Consider the following 19,894-nt stretch of genomic DNA (forward strand, 5'->3'; position numbering starts at 1 on the left):
GTCTGGTTCCCTAACCCCACTTAAGATGAAACGGAGCAATTTATGGACGTCGGGGAATGGTAAAGTCAGGGAAACAGTCCAGCCGGGTTGTACCCGTTCATAGGTGTGAAATCGAGTGCAAACAAAATATGAACCAACACTTGTCGGCCGACCAGCGTTTGAAATTGATAAAAAGTACTACCTTTCTTGGAAATGACAGCACACCAGGTGCCATGATTTTACAGGATGCTTTAAACTGTCATTAACTTTCCATTGAGGTAGTTCATAATAATTTGGTAGGTTTTTTATATATGCAAATGGTGTGTATTCCCTTTATACATGGTGAAAAACATTTTGACTGAACAGATTTATTGGAATGCCATATGTGGAACTTAAAGGTAGTTGCCATTAAGCGGCAACTAACGATGCCACCCTCATAAATAACTGTGATGTCATAGGCTGCTGAGGCAGACAAGGATAATGGAAAAAATATTAAAACATTCAAGTCTCATTTTCTGGTGATTTCCAAACAACGACTCCATTTCGGGTTCATCTGTGGCTTCGAAATCATGTACCAGGAGTCTTTATGAAAATTGGAAACAATCTAAACTTCGGCCTCATATAAACCTTTGGCTCGTATTATATAATGAGATGCATCTGCACCAGAATACTGTTGCATATTGAGCCAGAGTTCCTGATGGTAGAGAGTCGGCCGAGATTCAGAAAACGTCCATCGGTGCCTCCATCTTGAATGTGGGGTAGATCAAAACGGGCATTGATTCCAACGGCTAAGGGATATTCACCGTATCACACCAACGGCAAAAAAAAAATGAAGCCGTAGCCAAAAAGTATTTTCTGATTGTGGACATGGCCAGAAATGACCTCGCGCGGGGTCACCAGTCATTAGGCGTGCGCAAACGAGTCATCATCATCATCATCAGGCTGTGGTCTTCCATTGTTGGATGAAGCCCTCTTCGGGCAGTTTCAATTCTCTTTTGTCACTTGTCATTCTACTCCACGTTGCCGTGTTAATGTTGTGATTTCATCTCTCCATCTCCTCTTTTGTTTACCTCTTTTTGTTCTGCCTGCCCTTGGTTGCCATTCTGTGAGTCTCTTGATCCATCGGTTGTCGTGTCTTCTTGCTACCGTGCTCATTTGCTCCTCTCCTTTGCTGCTTTTTTTTTCCTTTTCGTCTTTTCGCTCCTATTAATTAGGGCAGGGCACAATTGATTTCATTTACACTCTGCAGATGGATACTTGTTCATGTCTTTGTTTCTTGTTTGTCCAATCATGTTGATTTGGTCCTGGCATGGCAATGTAAGCCTTCGGCTTATGCACATTATTACTGAACATTTATTTTCAACGTTGTTATGACACAAATATGAAATCGTTATGTTAACATTAAACAAACAACATATAATACAAAGTAATTTTTACAGTAATATTATTAACACAGTGAAACTATATACATAATCCACATAACAACACAGAGATAGGGTGAAGTGGTCGCTTTTGTTCCCTGGCCCGTTGGACACTTCCAGACTGCAAGACAACTACAAAGTACGAACTTAGCTCAAGACAATGACAGACAAACAGGAGTATCATTAAGCTATCGTTGTATGTAGGCAAAGTATTAAAAGACTACAAATAAGATGTAAGAAGTTGCTGATTTAATAATTTATGATTTGTTAACGAGTCTTAGATTTGTGGATTATTTACGTTACTTGTTTTGTTAATTAATTATTTCTAGGCTCCGTCCCTCCTTTATTTCATCTACCCTTTATTTCTTCTTTTATGCTAATTCAGTTTCTCATTAATGTTACTTATTCAAAGATTCAATGGTCTTTTTGTAGAATTCTCAGCAATACTGAAACAAATGCATGTATGACTGAAGGATTCTAATCTCTTCAACCAGTCGTCAATGCACAGTTTGTACGGTACGATCACATAAGCAAGCTCTGATTGGAGTACTTACCGGCTGGAAATAGGTTTAAGGATTATTCAATATTACATCTAAAAACTATCTACAGAGCTTCTACTGTTAGCACGTGGGAGATCCATTTCAGTAAATTCCACAATTGCGTTATTTTCGGAGATTTAAGATTTTACTACAAAACACCATGCTTTACAAAATCACGATGATAATCTTTGGCATGGTGAGGAGGGCATACAAAAATTGAGTGGCAATGATTTATCATACGACGGTGTACACAATACAACATAAACATACATGGAGAAAAATAGTTGATTCCTTTTACTGTTTCTCTTCATTTTGCGACGAATAAACTCAACCCCAAAATGCCCAGAGAGGGGGAAACCTAAGCTTGTGTGGACGCGGGCAAGTCTACCCAACGTATCTGAAACCTGGTTTATGTGGACATCTTTTAGTCACCATTTACTAAAGCACTCTTCCAATCACTCGTAACATGTATTTCCAGAAACCCCTTTGAAGATGGGACTCTTAAATAGCTGGGCCCATGAATCTACATATGTCTGTTTGAGGTGCTTTGCTTGAATATTGTGGTGTTTTTATATTCAACAGTATCATCGTCTCCGTGCTCATCTTCACCTTGCCAGAATGGTGGGACTTGTTACACGAGTTCTTCTGGGGATCAATTCTACTGCAATTGTCCTGAAGGCTTTCAAGGAACTACATGTGAAACATACGGTATGTTCTCCCCCAACTTTTAATTTATGAAAAGTTAATTTAATTTAATTTACTATTTCCAGAAATCCCTTTGAAGATGAGACACTTAAATAGCTGGGCCCATGAATCTACAAATTTCTGTTTGAGGTACTTTGCTTGAATATTGTGGTGTTTTTATATTCAACAGTATTATCAAATCCGTGCTTACATTCACCTTGCCTGAATGGTGGGTCATGTTACAATGGTTCTTCTGGGGATCGATTCTTCTGCGTTTGTCCTGAAGGCTTTCAAGGAATTAGATGTGAAACAGTATCATCGTATCCGTGCTTACCTTCACCTTGCCAGAATGGTGGGACTTGTTACACGAATTCTTCTGGGGATCAAATCTACTGCAATTGTCCTGAAGGCTTTCAAGGAATAACATGTGAAACATACGGTATGTTTTCCCCCAACTTTTAATTTATGAAAATACTAATAATTATATCTGGAAAAAATGCAATATGTAGGGGGGGGGGGGGGCGAATACAGAATATCCGAGGGAGGGGGAGACAGAATCAGCTGTTTCACCTGATCCTGCTGTTTGCCTTGTATCACTTAGAGCCGTTTTATTTTGAACGATGTCTAATCTTCAAAGCTCAATTGTGATTCGACCTTTATATTACAAGGTTTTCGAGAAAAGTGGTATTTATACTAAAATGGTTACTTATCAAGTAGTTCCATAGGAAAATGTAAATTATGTCTATACAAAAGGTAAAACTAGGGAATACACGATTGAGATAAAAACAAACCATGCTAATTTTAGATTGAAATACACACACACAAATAATAAAATCGAGTTAAAACTTAATCTATTAAATTGACTGAATTTCACTCTAAATCGTATGGTCCCTAGTTTCAGTCGGCGGGAGTGAATTTTCACTCCTTGGAATTGTATGAGAGAGTGTCAGGTTGTATTGATGTTATTGTGAGAAAGTTTCACTGATCGAATTTTCCTTAAAAAAACAATGAATGGGAGGTTTGCGGTAGCCGTGAATGATATAGTGAGTCGTGTCATTCTGAGAAAAACCAGTTGGTTTAACTTGACGTTTCGAACAGTATGCTCTGCTCGTCATCAGTCTCCTGCACGGTCAGAGCATACTGTTCAAAACGAAACTAAGAGACTTAATGAAACAAAACCAAGAGATATCAACCACATGGTGTTACCACAACCTTCCATACATTGATAATGTCCACAATGCAAATCCTTAAATCTTAATTAAATGAAGAAAATAAATTGGATAATAATATGGCATATTATGCGCGTCATGCGTGTGATGTTATGGATGGAAATGAGATGCTTTAATCATCCTTTAGTGTCGACAATTGGCGGCTTTTCTCCTTCTGGAAACAACTCTGTTGTTTTAGTTTAGTATTTCAGTCTGTAATATGATATAAAGTCTACAGAATCGAAGTGTGACTATAAGTGTCGATTTAGGTGTAACAGACTAGAGTCATATACAGAATATTTTACCAAATGGATACTGATTCTAAGAGCAAATTTGAATAATATAAAAGAACTAATGTAAAAAAAAAACACCCGGCAATGAAAGACAGAAGTGCAAGAAATTAAATACAAACTCGTTTGGTTTCGAGCGTTGCACAAGTCAAGTTAACATTAACAATGACTGTGGAAATACTATTTAAGATCGTTTTGTTTTCAGCGTGCAATTGCTACACCGACTCAACCGGTAAACCGAACGACTGTGAGGTTTCAGCAGAGTGTGACGTTGCTGACATCCTAGAAGTCCTGGCACAGGTAGTTCCTAGACGTCTTGCCTAATTAATTCATCATTACCTATGTAAAATTGAAATCAAAACTCCTGAGCACACGAAAATAAGCTCTAGTTTCAGTTTAGTTAACACATTTTCCCGGTATCCCATGAGTGTCAATGTGTAAACGCACACAATCACGCGCCACATTGGTGTCTGTCTAACTTTTTGGAGTTTGTATGGCGACATAAACATTATTGATGCGATAGACGGATTATTACCAACAAAGTGGTCCAAGTAACTTTTACCCTACTTATCGCCTTTTTAAACATTTGGACATGAGCTGGCGACAGTCTACTGACGCCAGATCATGGAATGTTACTGTAGCGGTACGCCAGTAAGGAGGTCCGCTCAAATGATTAGATTTAAGGACGCCAAGGACAAATTTCAAACAGAAACAAATCAAAGCAGGAGTCAAATTATGCTTGGTCTCAGGAACTTGTTCACAAAAATCGATTACAATAGTTTAAATTAACACCTGATCTCAATTTTAACCTACAACTGAAACAACTGTTACAAAAAGTATTGATAAGATAAAAGATTCAGTTTCTAGCTCTATAAATTGTGACACAGTTGCCAATGATAAAATATATTAAATCACAAAGTTTGTATTTCTAAAGTTCCCAGATTCAAAGTGAGGTTCCTAAGATTCACCGGTTCCCCGAACGCCTGGCCAGTGTACGGCTGTTGTGAACTAGGCCTCCAAATTGTATGGCATGAAACAGCCATATTACCATAAATCAACATGTGACACACGGTGATTAAAACTTTGAGATTGTGAAGACTAATTCACCCCCAAATCACTCCTTTTGTCAACATGAAATAAACTAAAACCTAGCCCAGCGGTAGCAGAGAACTTGCATTATGACATTAGAATGAAAAGATAATACAAATTTTGCTCATTTTAAACTAAAATGTTGGTTTTCAAGCACAAGTTTTGTACACGATACTCACACTTTGGTGTGCAGGCAGAAAAGGGATGATATTCGCGCGTTCACGGCACTGAGTGCGCGTTTGTATACATTTTTCTGGGCTGTGTGCCAATTGTACGGTGCCTCGTAAAAGACGTCTCACTACATTACAAAAGGCGATAAGTAGGGTCAAAGATACTTGGACTACCAACATAGCGATTTTTCTCGAGATGCCATATGGAATTTGCCCCCTATTTAAACCAAGAACGAAAACAAGTTCAACGACAGCTTAAGTTCGCAATTGGCTTTTGTGGACCACAGTTTTTAGAGACACTGCCCAACCAGTTTAGGGTTGGGGTTACGGTTTGTTCAAAGAGTAAACTTATTAATACTTCCATCATGTCTAGAACTTGGAGCCGGCTACGTAACCTTTATACTTAAGCCAGGCATTATATACAGTAATACAATCCTGATGAGAATCAGAAATTGTTTGGCTTGTACGCGTTTGTGGTGATACATGAACTTAATATGAACCATTTGCATTTTTATTCATAGATCGTGGTGAATGAAACCAATGTTCTTCCAGTGTCCGCTACGCTGAAGAACGCGACATCGAGTTTAATCAACACAGGGGATGAGCTCTCTCTGACGGCAACGGTTCTTGAGAATATAGCAAATGTAACCAGTCCAAGCCTCCAGGTACACGTCAAGATATTCAAGATTCACATGCCTCATTCTAAATGATCTTTACATATACTGACTCGATATTGCACACGCTTTTTTCCGTTAGTGGATGCCAAAAGCATACGGGTTGTAGCTTCTTCTGTTGAAAAACGTCAAGGGTAAACATATTTCACTTTTACTTTTTTTGGGGAGGCAAGAGTGTTTGCCCCTTGGAGGCTAGAAACAATAGACTTGTGTTTCTGACAATTCCTTTCCATATAGGTGACCGTAAACGTTGTCAAGACGGTCGACAACGTTCTCAATCTCCGTAACGAAATCTTCGAAGAGAATGATGATGCTGCTGGAAGGATCCTCCAAACCTTCGAGACACAGCTGACGTACGTCAGGGAAAACCTGACCATGGTCGACAACCTGTCGAACCTAGCTGTCGATGTCGTCATACTTGGCCCAGATTTAGACACCGATTCCGGCATAAGCTACGCTAGCATCCCCAGAAGCGGGAAGGTCGATGACACCCTGAAGAACAATGAGGGTCAGTTGAGTTCGGTGACCGAACCACGGGATGACGCTGAAGCATTCATTGGTCTTCCCGGAGAAGCTCTGAAATTGGATGATGAACAAGGTAAAGAAAAACATGCAATGAAGTATTTTTGTAAGTAATGCATTAAGAGGGAAATAGGGACAGTTATGTCAGGAACTAAAGCGAATTGAATCGTTTTTTAATCAAAGTATGTGACAATTAATTTGTTTCATGCAGGTTCCATGGTAAATTTGCCTGTTGTTTTCGCCGTGTACCTGACCTCCAAGCTATTCCAGTTAGCCACACCCGAGTCGCTAAGCTTTCCTGACGGAAGACAACTGGTAGTGAACAGTCGCATCATATCAGCTATCGTCGGAGACCGAGATCAAATCATTGAAAACCTGATGAGCCCTGTTGTAACGTCTTTCATTTCTCTGGACGTAAGTGACATCAATAACATTCGGACACAAAGATGAAAATTTAAATGATGGCATACAATTTATTCCATCCCAGCCAAAAGCATACCAAGAATTTTAATTCAAAATTGTTGAATGAGGTACATATTTTTGATAAAGAGTTTGTTGGACCCGATCCTCTTGTTTCGTTTACTGCCCTTCTTTTTTGTCTGTTTTTACAAATACAAATTGAAGAAGGTCACATTATTTTTTTTTTACTGTACTCAAGATGTTTTCTTTCGTTTCAGGCATCACTTACAGGTGAGTCAATCTGTGTCTTTTGGGACACTGCTGCTAGCAACTGGTCCACCGAGGGATGTACTCGGTCCACGGTCAACCCTGGTCAACGTTTCGTAGCCTGTGACTGCAATCACCTGACTAACTTCGCTATTCTACTGGTGAGTTTAAAGGTGTAATTGATTTAAATTACATTCTTCTGTTTTTTTTGTGTGCGAGTTTTTGTGTGGCTGTTTATTGCTTGCTTTCTGTTTTTGTTTTGCCTTCTCAGAGTTATTATGGTGACATTGACAACTTTGCGTTGGACATCATCAGCAAGGTCGGGTGTGCAGTATCGATCGGGGCGCTGCTTCTGACTATTATGGCCTGTTTGGTGCATCGGTAAGAATTGGGTTGTGAGGGTAGTGGCCAATATCGCCAGTAATGATATTTTTAAAGTACCAGACATTCAATTAATAACGTGCGTTATTTTCTTCAAGTTTGAAGATTGTGGAAACTTTATGGGATCATAAGATGAATTTTACGTGGGAACATGATTCTGTGCAACTTTCTACCCCTATTTGACATCCCTTTTTGATCTGACATCTACTTTGATTAAAAAGTGTCCTTCATTAACATCAAAAAAAGTTACATGTTTTTCCTGACGACTGAGGGCGCTGTTGCTTTGTTATTTCAGGGAAACACTGTTCAGTTTAGGGGTCTTTTGTTCAAATTGCGACAAATTGTCGCAACTACAACCGCAAAAAAATCTGAAATGCTGTCAACTTTTTGTGTAGAAGTAGATGCAGGTTTCTGCCTGAATTGAATTGAAATCACACTTTTGCTTATGAATATGTAAACTTGCATTAAGAAACCACAAAGGCAAAATACCCTTGAAAATAGCAAAACGAAAATTGAAAATAAGGTTGAATGGGACACAAAGGTGCATTTTCAAGGAATACTTTAAAAAAATATATTGCATGGGCCCTTTAACTTGGTGAGATTCTTGTCAACCGCATGTTTAAAAAAGATAACGATTCTGCTTCGATGACACAGTGAGCTTAGAAACAACCCAGCCAAGAAGTCATTCATCAACCTGTGCGTATCCCTGCTGGCCTTGTACGCGGTCTTTCTGGCCGGTATAGACCGGACTAAGCCCCCGGTCACCTGTGTCATCATGGCCGCTCTGATCCACTACTTCTTTTTGACCTCCGTCTGCTGGGCCTCGGCCGAGGCGCTGAATCTTTTCTACCTGCTTGTCATCACGCGCAGGGGACTGATGACTGGATATCTGTTGAAGATGCTGCTGTTCTGTTGGGGTTAGTTTTAGATTTCCTTATCAATGACATGTGTATCAGTGGCCCTCTTCAAAGTATTGTTGAAGGTTAGGCCTTGGTGTCGGCGAGTCAATAGACTAAGACCATTCTGAACTCGTTCTTCATCAGAAGTGGAGAGTTGCAACAAATCTTGGGTAGAGGTCCATGCCAATACAGGTTCAAAACAAAATTGCAGAACGAAACAACATCGACATTACAGCTTCAAATGCAGACACTTTATAATAGAGCGTTTTTTGTTCTTCATTTTCTGGAAACCTAAGTCGTGAAACATTTTCGAGGTGCGTTTGAAACTAACTGCTATAAAAGCTTTCAGTTATCAACGCGAAGACGCACTTTATTAAGAGGTGAACTTGCAGTTGCAATGTACGCAGTAGAAACTCACAAACTTAAACGGTATTTCTTGTGGTTTATAAGGTATCCCGATGGTGATCGTGGCCTTGACGTTCGTGGTGCCGTATTTGGTCACTGGACAGTGGGAACTCGAGGGCGAATAGTGAGTATAAAAGGGTCCTTATGAGATGAATTTTTCTTAGGAACACATTTTGTGCAGGTATTTCCTCTAGAAATGTGGAAACTATTTGACATCCTTTTTTTGGTTAATTTTATTAAAAAGTGCCCTTCTTTACACGTTTTTTTGTTTCTGTGGACAACTGAGGGCGCTGTTGCTGTGATGTCATGTTCAGTTTAGGGGTTTTCTGTTCAAATGGTGAACCAAAAGTTTGCTCACTTAAAGCATCTGTGAGACAAGTTTGCTCATTGGCCTTTTCCTGTTCACTGACACATTTTCAAGGAATCGCTGAAGAGGAGATTTACGACAGCGAAACCGAAAATCCGGGCAACTTTTGATGCTGAAGTAGCTGTAATATGAGGCTCTGTCTACCTGAGATGACGTCACACTTTAGGTCATGAATACGAAAATTCGCATTAGCACCAAAACCAAAAAATACTCTTGAACACGATAATAGGACATAAGATTAAATCCTTGAAAATGCACCTTTGTGTCCCACAAAGGTGCATTTTCAAGGATTCCATTAAAACGCGTCGATCTTTCATTATAGATTATAATTGTTTCTCTTTTGTGTACCTTATCATCTGTCTCTTTTTATTTATGATGTCACGTTTGAGCAAGGTTTCTATAAATAGAAAATACAGTAGACCTTATAGGTATAACTTGGTAACACATAGTTACATGACACAACGTATAGATTTGATTTGTGCATGAAGATGTCTGACTCTGTAGAAATGAATACTAACTATAGATGGGTTGTATTTTTGTTAATGAGAGCGTGTTCTTACTCGACCTTACTTCAGTCAGATTTGCAAATACGCCCTGTGAAGCATAACCTTCGAGAATTATATATTGGATGGTTAACTTGATACTATCTTGAAGTTAATGTGATCGTCTTAAAGAGTTAGATATTTCACACATTGTATCCGCAAACTTATCCCAGTGTAATAATCTTCCAAAGAAGAGTGATTAAAACACACTGACTGCCTTGCTTCATTATCTAGCTGCTTCTTAACACCTGGCAACGCACTCTACTTCGGCGTCTCCCTCCCAGTTGGTACGATGCTGCTCTTCAACGTCTTCATCTTCATCCTCCTCGTGCGTCGTCTCGTCTGTCAGCGCATCGAGTCCTCAGTAACCCGCCGTGAGACCCACCTAGATGCCTCCATCCGTCACGGTAGACTCATGCTACCCATAAGCCTACTGCTGGGGGCGACTTGGTTAGTCGGGTTCCTGGCGGTTGAGGGGACTACCTACGTCTTCCAGTGGATCTTTGCCGTTCTCAACTCACTCCTTGGCCTGGCTATCTTCCTGCTCTTCATCGTCGGGAAGAAGACGGGGAGGAAAGGGCTTGGGAAGCTGATCTGCGTCGATCAGATCAGGAAGATGACAAGCACCCAGTCATCATCTGTAATCCGTGGAAGCACGCCCCATGGCGTTGGTGTCGCATCAACATAACTGATACAAATGACAAGATATCCACATTGAGACGATTGGATGCAAGACCTGCCCCCTCAAAAACAAAATTTACATTTGGATGAGATCACTATGCAAAGCTTCAAATTGGCAGAAATTGAAAACAAAAACCTACAAGTTCAAGTATTTCATTAATGTGATGCATGAATAATTGTACACTGATATAACTCTGTCTGCAGGTTGACTAGATTATGTTATGTAATCTTGTATAAAGAGTTCTTTTCTTTCGCGTACATATTCACCACTTTATCATTTAATTAGAGTTAGACCAGTCGAACTACCGTATATATCGTAAGTTCGGACTAAAGTAGTAACATTTTATAACTTTTAGCGTTGATATAATGCTTCTGTATTGGTATATAATCCAGTCTTTATTTTGTAAAATTTTAACAGCTTTTATGTTAATGAACAAGTTAACTCGACCAATTATGATCGAGAAAAAGTATAAAGGAGCTTAAACTTGCTTAAAGTTATATATCTTGTATATTTACAGTTAGTTTTTTCGGCATTCTCCGTGGTCTATTACACAAGGACGGATCCAGAACACAATTATGGGGGGGGGGGGAATTTTGGTCCCCAAAAAGTGTGTCCAAAAAAATGACGGCGTGGGGTTCGGTGCCCGCTTAAGGGCCCTGGAAATATTTTGGATTCTAGATGCTCTGTGGTGCGATCTGAGGCAATTTCTGACCACTTTGGCCAATGTTTTTTTAGGAGAAGATGGTGGTGCACTCATTGCCTGCCTTTATTGCGAAGTCACTAAAAAAGAAATTGATTCTTTTTTTTGGGGGGGGGTTGGGGTTGGCCCCCCCCCCCCCTGGACCCGCCCTTGTTAGATCGTAGTTAGAAAGTATCGTATATTTTGTATATCTATAGGCCTACGCTTTCAAGTTCGCGTGAAACGGCACCTCTTCAACACCCCCCCCCCCCCCCGTCATTTCACCCCTCTGGCGTTTTCTGCACACCCTGATTCCGAACTTGAAAAATTAATTCAGCTGATCCACGACAATTAATACATTCATGGGCGTCGCCAGGGTATCCTATAGAGGGGGCAAAGCACATTTCCCCCAAAATCCCTGTATTTTCCAGCAATTATCGATTTATCATTTTTCGGGGGTGGGAATTCGGGGACATTATGCCCACACCAATTAAATTAACAGCCTTATTACTTAGCGCCTCTTTTTATTTATTTTTGTTCCCGTTTCTTCTCTTTTTTTTTGCTTTTCCGGGGGGGGGGGCAATCGCCCCTTGCGCCCCCCCCCCCCCGACGCCAATTCATGTTGCGTGCTATATGATTCACGTGATTGTGGTAAATAAATTGGGATAAAAAGGAAACAATACAAAAAATATAGCAATTTTCAGTATCTCTCTTTTATTATAAAAAGGAAACAGCGTACTGACAATCATGCACCAGGAAAATATTTAATCTGAATTCAGTACACACTGGATTAGTACTGTTTCTTCTTAGTTATTTCAATTATTCATTACGAAAATGGCTTTTAGTTTTAACTCGTTAGCAAATGTATTAGGAGCAGATGCATACAACTGAAATGTATAGAACCAAATTGTCATCAGTATATCACTATTCCATATCGCACCGGCCCTATTTTCTATAACTGAATTAAGATCAAAAGTTAGTTGAAGTTTCTTAATTGCGGTAAAATGTTTTTGTTGAAGAATAAAATTGAATACACTGAAGGCAAACTTATTTGAAGGCTCCCATTGTCCTGATAATTGCCGAGATTTGTATGTTTAAGATGTTTACTTATCCTATTTCAAAACCTTCCGGTTGAGAGGAAATTATTATTGTCGCACTGTTCTTGAGATAGAAAAGACGAAAAATCCGGGGGGGGGGTTGTCTCTGACGTACACAAATGTTTTCTCGCATGTCGGCAGCATGTCGGCTGTGAATGCGATTTCTGAGTCAAAATGTCCACCCGAAATTCGTTCTCACAAGAATAACACAAACTAAAGGATGGTTGTAATTGTGTGGCCGCTTATATCTTGCTTTTAAATTCTCTTTCCATTTAAATGGCTTTTTACGTTTAAAATGCGTTTTGTAGCCCAATAGGGCGTTTTTCAGGACATAGTGTCGCTTCAATGGGGTGAATATAAAATGTTATAGCGGCATGAATGGTCAATACGATCTTCAGTAACACGCAGAAATCAAATTTAAAAGTGTTAGTAGTTAAGCCCAAAACCCTATTATCATAAAGTGTTATTGCTCAGAAGTCGTGGTGGGTTACTGTAGTCTTCAATGACGCCATCCATGCATCAGTGTGGTTATACGTGTAGGAGTTGTCCTGCATGTGAAAAACAAAATATAGCACAGGGGCTTTAAGTTAAGATTATTAACAATGATAACAGTTCTGCGGACATTAAATCTTCATTAGTTACATAACCCATGACGAATTTAATAGGCCCCACCCCAATTACAGAAAAAAAACGTGTGATTGAGATTTTTTCAATGTTAGCTGTATACTTACCTTGTTCCAACTCTGTATCACGTTTAATTAGCTGCAAAGATATAAACAAAAAATAGGCTATAATATTTATTTCTGTTCAGATGCCAATTTTCAGATGCCAATTATTAACACCCGCCCCCCCCCCCCGACATTACATACACTTATTAATAACCAGCATTATACAACGCCTGAATAAGTCCCCGTCATCTGATTGGTGGGTCGTGGATCACGTGCATTGAATAATAATTATTCGTCCCAACGCACGGCGCGACCGCACAGCAAAAAAGTTCCGATGGGTGAAGTTCCATTGCACGGACGGTCACACTCTTGGTGTCTCTGACCAATCAGAAGACGAGGATTTATTCGAAGTTTTGTAAAACAAATAATGAATATTTTACATTCGTGCAATGCATGGAAAGCATAATATCATCCGATTTCGCCGGTTGACGCACACCGTTCTTGTGTGTGACGCACGTACACCAGGGGATTTGTACTACATGTACTACACGCAGCGGCCGCGCTCTTCGCGGCAAATGAATCACAGTCTGGCTGGATCATGGTGTCGGTCGGTCACCCCCAACTTGCCGGTGAGGCCCTACTTGTGAACGGAGCGGATAGCTACGCTTAAATTATGCCTGGATGCCAGATATCATTCTCACTGCATCTGGAAATCATCCATACTGCTCCAGCGTGAGTATCATTTTTAGTCAGAATAGTTAGTGAGGCAGTAGTCACGCCACCAATGAACACATTCAAGAAATAACGGATGGTTTTGGAGGGTTGATGCTGCATCCATTTTTTACATGGTGGCTGTTGGAGGATTTGGAAGGATGGCAGATGGTTCTTAGCCAAACGTGCCTATACAGGGTGATTAAAAATAAACCCCCAGATGTCGGGACTATTGTTTTGGTGAAGTTCTTCATGTAGCACTTTGAAAATCTAGGTTATGACAGCCCAATTCATAAGCTTTCTTTGAGTACAAAAATCATTCAAATCACTCGGGTTTCAAGTTCGGAATTTTAAACACAACCACCGTTTTAAAGTTCTGTCCACAGATCACAGAAAAAGGTGTGCGTTCTTTCAGCAAAACGAAAACAATTCACACACATCCCTTTGTGGTTTGTTTTTGTTTTGCTGAAAGAACACGGAACTTTTTGGTGATCCGTGGACAGAACCTTACAACGGTGGTTGTGTTTAAAATTCCGTAACTTAACAAGTACATGAGTGATTTGAATATTTTTTTTACTAAATGAAAGCTTATGAATTGGGCTTTCATATCCTAGATTTTAAAAGTGCTACATGAAGAACTTCACTAAAACAATTGTCCCGAAATTTGGGTTTCGTTTTTTTTTTACTCACCCTGTAGAGGTTAGCGTTAACGGGCTTTTTTCCCCTCGTTAACAACAGCCGACCTACCTTCGGTGAGTCTTTCCTCTAAAGCACGAATCAGATCTGCCTTCAAGTCATCCAGACTGCGCTTTCCCGCTATTGTAGATAACATTCACAGAATCATGTTATTTGCAATCTTGTCGCTCGACAACTAGTTTGATCGTCATTAACTTTGAATGACTTTATTATGAATTTTGAGTCAAAATTTACATCCCCCCCAAAAAAGAAATCATTGAGAAGTGAGTGTTTAATTTTTTTTTTTTGGCTAATGAAAGGGCCCATGAAGTGAATTTTTTCTGAGGAACATATTTTGTGCATTTTTCTACTCCTCTTAAAATGTATGGAAAATATTTGACATCCCTTTTTGGTGAAGTTGATTAGGAAGTGCCTTCTTTAAACAGCTGTCTCTCGACAACTAGTCCGACCGTCATTAACTTTGAATGACTTTATTCTGAATTTTGAGTCAAAATTTACACCACCCCAATTTTCTATGTTTAACTTTTTTCCGGACAACTGTATGAGGGAACTATAAAATATAAAAGCGAGTGCAGTGATGAATACGCAGCTAAGCTTGGAGGAGACTTATACTTTGATAAAAAACAAGAAATAACCTTGGCTTTTAAGTTAAGGAATCTTTAATAAAACAGTTCAGGAAAAACCAAGACCAGTCTCATGAACTTTCTGGAAATCTCAGGGGTGATAAAAAAATATACAGGGTCAAAAAAAGCGAAACCCAAATGTCGGGACTATTGTTTTATTGAAATTCTGCATGTAGCACTTTCAAAATCTAGGTAATAAAAGTCCAATTCATAAGCTTTCTTTAAGTACAAAACTCATTCAAATCACTCATGTACTTTTCAAGTTGTTGAACTTTAAACACAGGTTCTGTCCACGGATCACAAAACGGTGTGCGTTCTTTCAGCAAAACGAAAACAATTTACACACAAACCTATGTGATTTGTTTTCGTTTTACTGGAAGAACACTTACCTTTTTGTGATCCGTGGACAGCACTTCAAAACGTTTGTTGTGTTTAAAATTCAGTTACTTGAAAAGTACATGAGTGATTTGAATGATGCTTGTACTAAAAGAAAGCTTATGAATTGGGCTTTCATAATCCCAGATTTTGAAAGTGCTACACGCAGAACTCTACTAAAACAACAGTCCAAACATTTGGGTTTCGCTTTTTTTGACTCACCCTGTATGCCAGCCTATAAGAAACTTCAATTTTGAAAATGGGATCGAAGCACTGACCTTTCACAACCGTGACAACGAAAACACACGAGGACACGTTGCCAGCCCCATCAGTCGCTCTATAGCTGACCAAATGCTGCCCGACGCTGAATGGGTTTGGGTTGGGCGGCGACATTTCCACCTTGGGTTGTACGCCAGAGTTGTCAGTGACGATGGCATCCTCCCAGGATACCTGGGCCGAGTCGGAACCAGGTGGCGCACTCACAGTGATATCAGCCGGGCAAAATGTGAAATACGGAGCGATGTAATCAACTATTAAAAGAATAAAGCAGAAACCACGCAATAGGAAACCCCAGAGTTGTAATGACTCGAGTCAATGACTCTACTCGAGTCCGACTCGAGTCACAATTTTGGGTGACTCGACTAGACTCAAGTCCTTAGGGGCAAATGGCTCGACTCGATTTGAGTCTGTGCGAGCAATTGACTCGACTCAACTGAGTCCCTCATCAGAATGACTCGACTCGACTCGAGAGGGCTAATAAGACTCGAGTCTCAAAAATAAAATCAAAACTTTGCGAAACTTTGTTTGCAATGACTTAGGCCTACGCCGGTGCCGGTTTTTGTTCGCGTCACGTTAGAATGTTTGCGAATAATGTATACATATACATGTTTGATCAGTATCCCCATTAGTTGAATGGCGATCAGCTGGCACCCCCTTTTTATTTTCATTAAGAGCAAAAAAGGGGTGTCACCACAGGTAGTAGCCCGAAAGTAACATTAAAAAGCAAAAAAAAATGGACTCTCTCTCTCCTGTGTTTATTAATAGTGTTCAAATATTTGTGACTCCAAATTGACTCGAGCTAAAAACTTGCCTGGACTCGACCACACACTGTGACTCGACTCAACTCGACTCGACCTTCTCGACCTAATGACTCGACTGGACTCGAGTCACTTCTTTAAAATGACTCGATTCGACTCGAGTCACAAAAATCAGTGACTCGTTACAACTCTGGGAAACCCTATATCTGTACATGAATGTTCGGCCGTATACTGCAGTCGACAATCAACTTTTGAATAGAATTATGTAAACGTTGTTATTTCTCAGCCAGTGGATTTGACGACATTATATAATTATTGTTTTAATTGTGTAATAATTGGGTAAAACTAAAAAGGTCAAAGTGCATGACCTATGAACTGTTTTCATGGCCTATGAAAACACTGCATTCATTTTAGGACAGACTCTTTGCTAATTTCGCCTAACAAATTACTGGATAACTAGACAAGTAGAGGTATACATAATTCAGGGTTTTCTTCTTCTTTTTAAATCCAATTCCAGTTAGAAACCCAGTGTAGCTTCCATAGCGATTATCAAGTGAAGAAAAACATTCAGTCTGAACTTGAAATTAAGAAAACACAACTTTTCAGGGATTTCCGCATGCATTGGTGTTGTGTCACAGGAACAAAATACCAGTATTTCCTAGAAAGCACTCAGAGAGCGTTAATCTCCGCCAAGGTTAAACGCTTCCCCGCCATATTGTCAGCACACCCAAATGAAATACTTGCATAAATGGTGAAGAATCCTTAATTCAAAATGCTGGATCCAAATATAATTGATCTGTATACTTGTACCAAGGACCACCCAAAAACAATGTTCATGCGAATCCGTCAATAGCATTTTGATCTTTTGTTAACAGACAAACCAACCAACCCACCAACCAACCAACAAACTAACCAATCCGATGAAAACATAACCTCCTTGTAATGGCGCAGGTAATAAATGGTCAGGATTTAGAATATTCCTGAGAAACAACTCTTCTTGATTACAACCATTGGAACACATGGCACAATGAATTAACCACGGATCCTAGACACCAGGATAAACGACTGTTCTGAGCTCCAGTAATAATAATAATAATAATAATAATAATAATAATGTTGGTTTTTTGCACGACATCTCAAACGGAAATATTCATAAAACTGTAACTAAAACTTCTTATTTAAGATATAATTGTTCCAAATTATTTAAAAAATAAATACTTCAGGATATAACAGATGGTATTGTGCAGTTTTTGTCGTCATAGATGAAGTATTTACCCGGGAAATAAACGTAAAATTTCGAGGAGAACACCGTTTACCCAAATTTTGTTTTTAATGAGGCTTTTTTAAAAAGGTTTTAGAGAGATGTGATGCTGAACCGATGAAACAAAAGCGACATTTCATTGTTCATCTTAAAGCTAAAGATATTGTGCTCGGCATTACCATGGTTTTGTAGTTATCACTTATCAGGATTCAATAATAAAGACCAAAAACGTAGACTCATGAATATTCAAAAATATAATTCGCTGGCTTGACGGACTTCGAGGCCAGATCGGGCGCAGAGCCTTGCAAATCTGAAAGCCACCGCGCGCAGTGGTCTTTGTTGAAAAGTATTCATGGTATTTGCCACCAGTACAGGCCGTTATCACGCGTCTAACCAGGAGTTGGGCCGAGTCGTTTATCCTGGAGTCTAGGATCCGTGATATATTGTATATCGGACTTACCATCACGCTGGGGATACCTTTCCTCCAAAGTACGGATCAGTTCTGCCTTCAAGTCATCCAGGCTGCGCTCCTCCACTTCCCTGGCTAGACAAATCCAAACCAAATTATAAATAATAATAATATCACGGTGTATAACAATATTCTGCTTGTTTTTCTTATATTCGTAAATTCTTTCCACGATGTCTTTTACTTATCAAAAAGTACATGTTTGTGAAAAGTGTAAGAAATAGTTTGTGTAATATGAGCAATGCGTGACGCATTTACCAATTGCCTTCTCGACTTAATCCTTGAAAACATGTTTTCCCATGTTGTTTCTATTCGGAATATGAGTATACAAAAATGTGTGGAAAGAATGTTGCAACCTGACGCCACTTCAGCGGGTGTGAACAAAGTCTATGTAGAGTCAATACAATTTAAGTATTCCCTAACAAAGGTAATCCTTAGCTTTCGGACTTCTATTTATCCTTCTATTTTTACGAAGTATGTTCAAAACTGACTTTTGCAGATGACTGTGCAGTGCCAAAGTGACTTTTGCAGGCTGAAGCAGTTTTTTTATCCTCAGATAAACTCATGTTAGTTGTAATTGTGAAAGCACTTTCAAAGAAAATGTGACTTTTCTACCTTTTTTTGCAGTTCGCCCTCTTGTTTTTTAGTCATTTTCTGTTTGTCATCGTCGTCTCTTACTCCTCATAAATCAAAGCCCTGCCCTCTTTCCACAAAATTAAACCTGCTGATATTCAAGACGGTGTCATTGCCAACAGTTAAAATGTGTCAAGAAATATCAGAATGTCACTTTTGAGTGTCATTTAGTCAGCTGTTTGGTAAGTCTTTTAACCTTATATATGAACGGGGTCCTAAATGTAAGGATTACCCTAACACAATTGGAAATGTCCTATAGATTCATGTCTTATCGTTTTTGCAATGACTGACCCTCATTGATGATATATGAAGGAAAAGGTGGCGTCAGGTTGCACTATTCGAACCAAATGGATCTCATATTGATCAATTCCGGCCTAAAAGTTAAGGCTTTGAACGGATATAGAGATACTCACCGGGGTAGGCATAAGCACCACTGGCAAGGCCGACGAAGACGACAAGAAGAAACACCTTCATTTTGAGCGACTGAGGATTCGTCTGTTTAGGATTAAAGCCCACACATAACACTGGTTAGGCCTACTGATTTCGGTTCGATCGAGTTACAAATAACCGGAAAAAATACCCGACTCCCTTTTGGGTACAACAGAGATAATATCCGTTCGAGAAAAAAAATGAATAATTCACAAAATCAACTATCGCAAACCTTGTTTACTATGAAACTCTCTATGTTATCACTTATCACGAAGATAGACAAGACGCGAGTCCAAAATAATTTATAAGGCCGAGAGCTGTCCGCCGTTACACTGCTTCCGTCTCAACTGCTAAACGAAGCTATGCCAAGCTACCTAAACCACACCCTGTCTGATCGGATCATGAATTATGCTCACCCAAGTGTGGAAACCCTCACAAAGCGTGTCCAATGAGGCAACTGAGTATCATTGGAGCACAATATAAGCCTAACCGACAGCTATTGTTTCTTATGGCCTCGGCCAAAGATAATTGTGCTTAATCCAGGCACAAGGTTCCCCACAAAAAGGTTTATCACAAGGGGGGGGGGGGGGGTGGTAACGGACGTCCGTGCCCCTCGGGTGCCCCGCATATGAAATCTTGAAATAAACAAAAGTATATATCACATCACCTGCCTTCAGGTGTCCCCCGGCCGCCACCTTGAA

At 39.7% G+C, this 19,894-nt stretch overlaps 2 protein-coding genes across 2 annotated transcripts; one reads left to right on the top strand and one right to left on the bottom strand.

Moving 5' to 3' along the window:
• The first annotated feature begins 25 nt into the window (after window positions 1-25).
• LOC119721518 (adhesion G-protein coupled receptor G7-like) lies at window positions 26-10,811 on the top strand. Its single transcript, XM_038191594.1, has 12 exons — window positions 26-59; window positions 2,522-2,647; window positions 2,814-3,062; window positions 4,327-4,421; window positions 5,902-6,045; window positions 6,292-6,652; window positions 6,788-6,990; window positions 7,254-7,403; window positions 7,514-7,623; window positions 8,278-8,540; window positions 8,973-9,051; window positions 10,071-10,811. Exons 1-12 carry the CDS (start codon window positions 26-28, stop codon window positions 10,522-10,524), a joined length of 2,268 nt encoding a protein of 755 aa, XP_038047522.1. The 3' UTR covers window positions 10,525-10,811.
• Window positions 10,812-11,888: 1,077 nt separating this feature from the next.
• LOC119720163 (sushi, von Willebrand factor type A, EGF and pentraxin domain-containing protein 1-like) lies at window positions 11,889-19,583 on the bottom strand. Its single transcript, XM_038189729.1, has 7 exons — window positions 19,426-19,583; window positions 19,178-19,259; window positions 18,126-18,209; window positions 15,646-15,897; window positions 14,421-14,489; window positions 13,026-13,056; window positions 11,889-12,842 (listed from the first exon to the last, which is right to left on the bottom strand). The coding sequence occupies exons 2-6, from the start codon at window positions 19,236-19,238 to the stop codon at window positions 13,049-13,051; spliced, it is 474 nt and encodes a 157-aa protein (XP_038045657.1). The 5' UTR covers window positions 19,239-19,259; window positions 19,426-19,583; the 3' UTR covers window positions 11,889-12,842; window positions 13,026-13,048.
• Window positions 19,584-19,894: the final 311 nt, after the last annotated feature.

The sequence above is a fragment of the Patiria miniata genome, unplaced genomic scaffold (assembly GCF_015706575.1).
Source record: "Patiria miniata isolate m_02_andy unplaced genomic scaffold, ASM1570657v1 HiC_scaffold_13, whole genome shotgun sequence".
Classification (NCBI taxonomy): Eukaryota; Metazoa; Echinodermata; class Asteroidea; order Valvatida; family Asterinidae; genus Patiria; species Patiria miniata.

Bases quoted from the DNA above. Each gene is read 5' to 3' on its own strand.
- LOC119721518 (XM_038191594.1), top strand. From the start codon at position 26: ATGAAACGGAGCAATTTATGGACGTCGGGGAATG. The intron at 3,063-4,326 runs GTATGTTTTCCC...TTTTGTTTTCAG, and splicing joins AATAACATGTGAAACATACG to CGTGCAATTGCTACACCGAC. The intron at 6,991-7,253 runs GTAAGTGACATC...CTTTCGTTTCAG, and splicing joins CGTCTTTCATTTCTCTGGAC to GCATCACTTACAGGTGAGTC.
- LOC119720163 (XM_038189729.1), bottom strand. From the start codon at position 19,238: ATGAAGGTGTTTCTTCTTGTCGTCTTCGTCGGCCTTGCCAGTGGTGCT. The intron at 18,210-19,177 runs GTGAGTATCTCT...GGATTTGTCTAG, and splicing joins TGGTGCTTATGCCTACCCCG to CCAGGGAAGTGGAGGAGCGC. The intron at 14,490-15,645 runs GTCAGTGCTTCG...TATCTACAATAG, and splicing joins CGTTGTCACGGTTGTGAAAG to CGGGAAAGCGCAGTCTGGAT.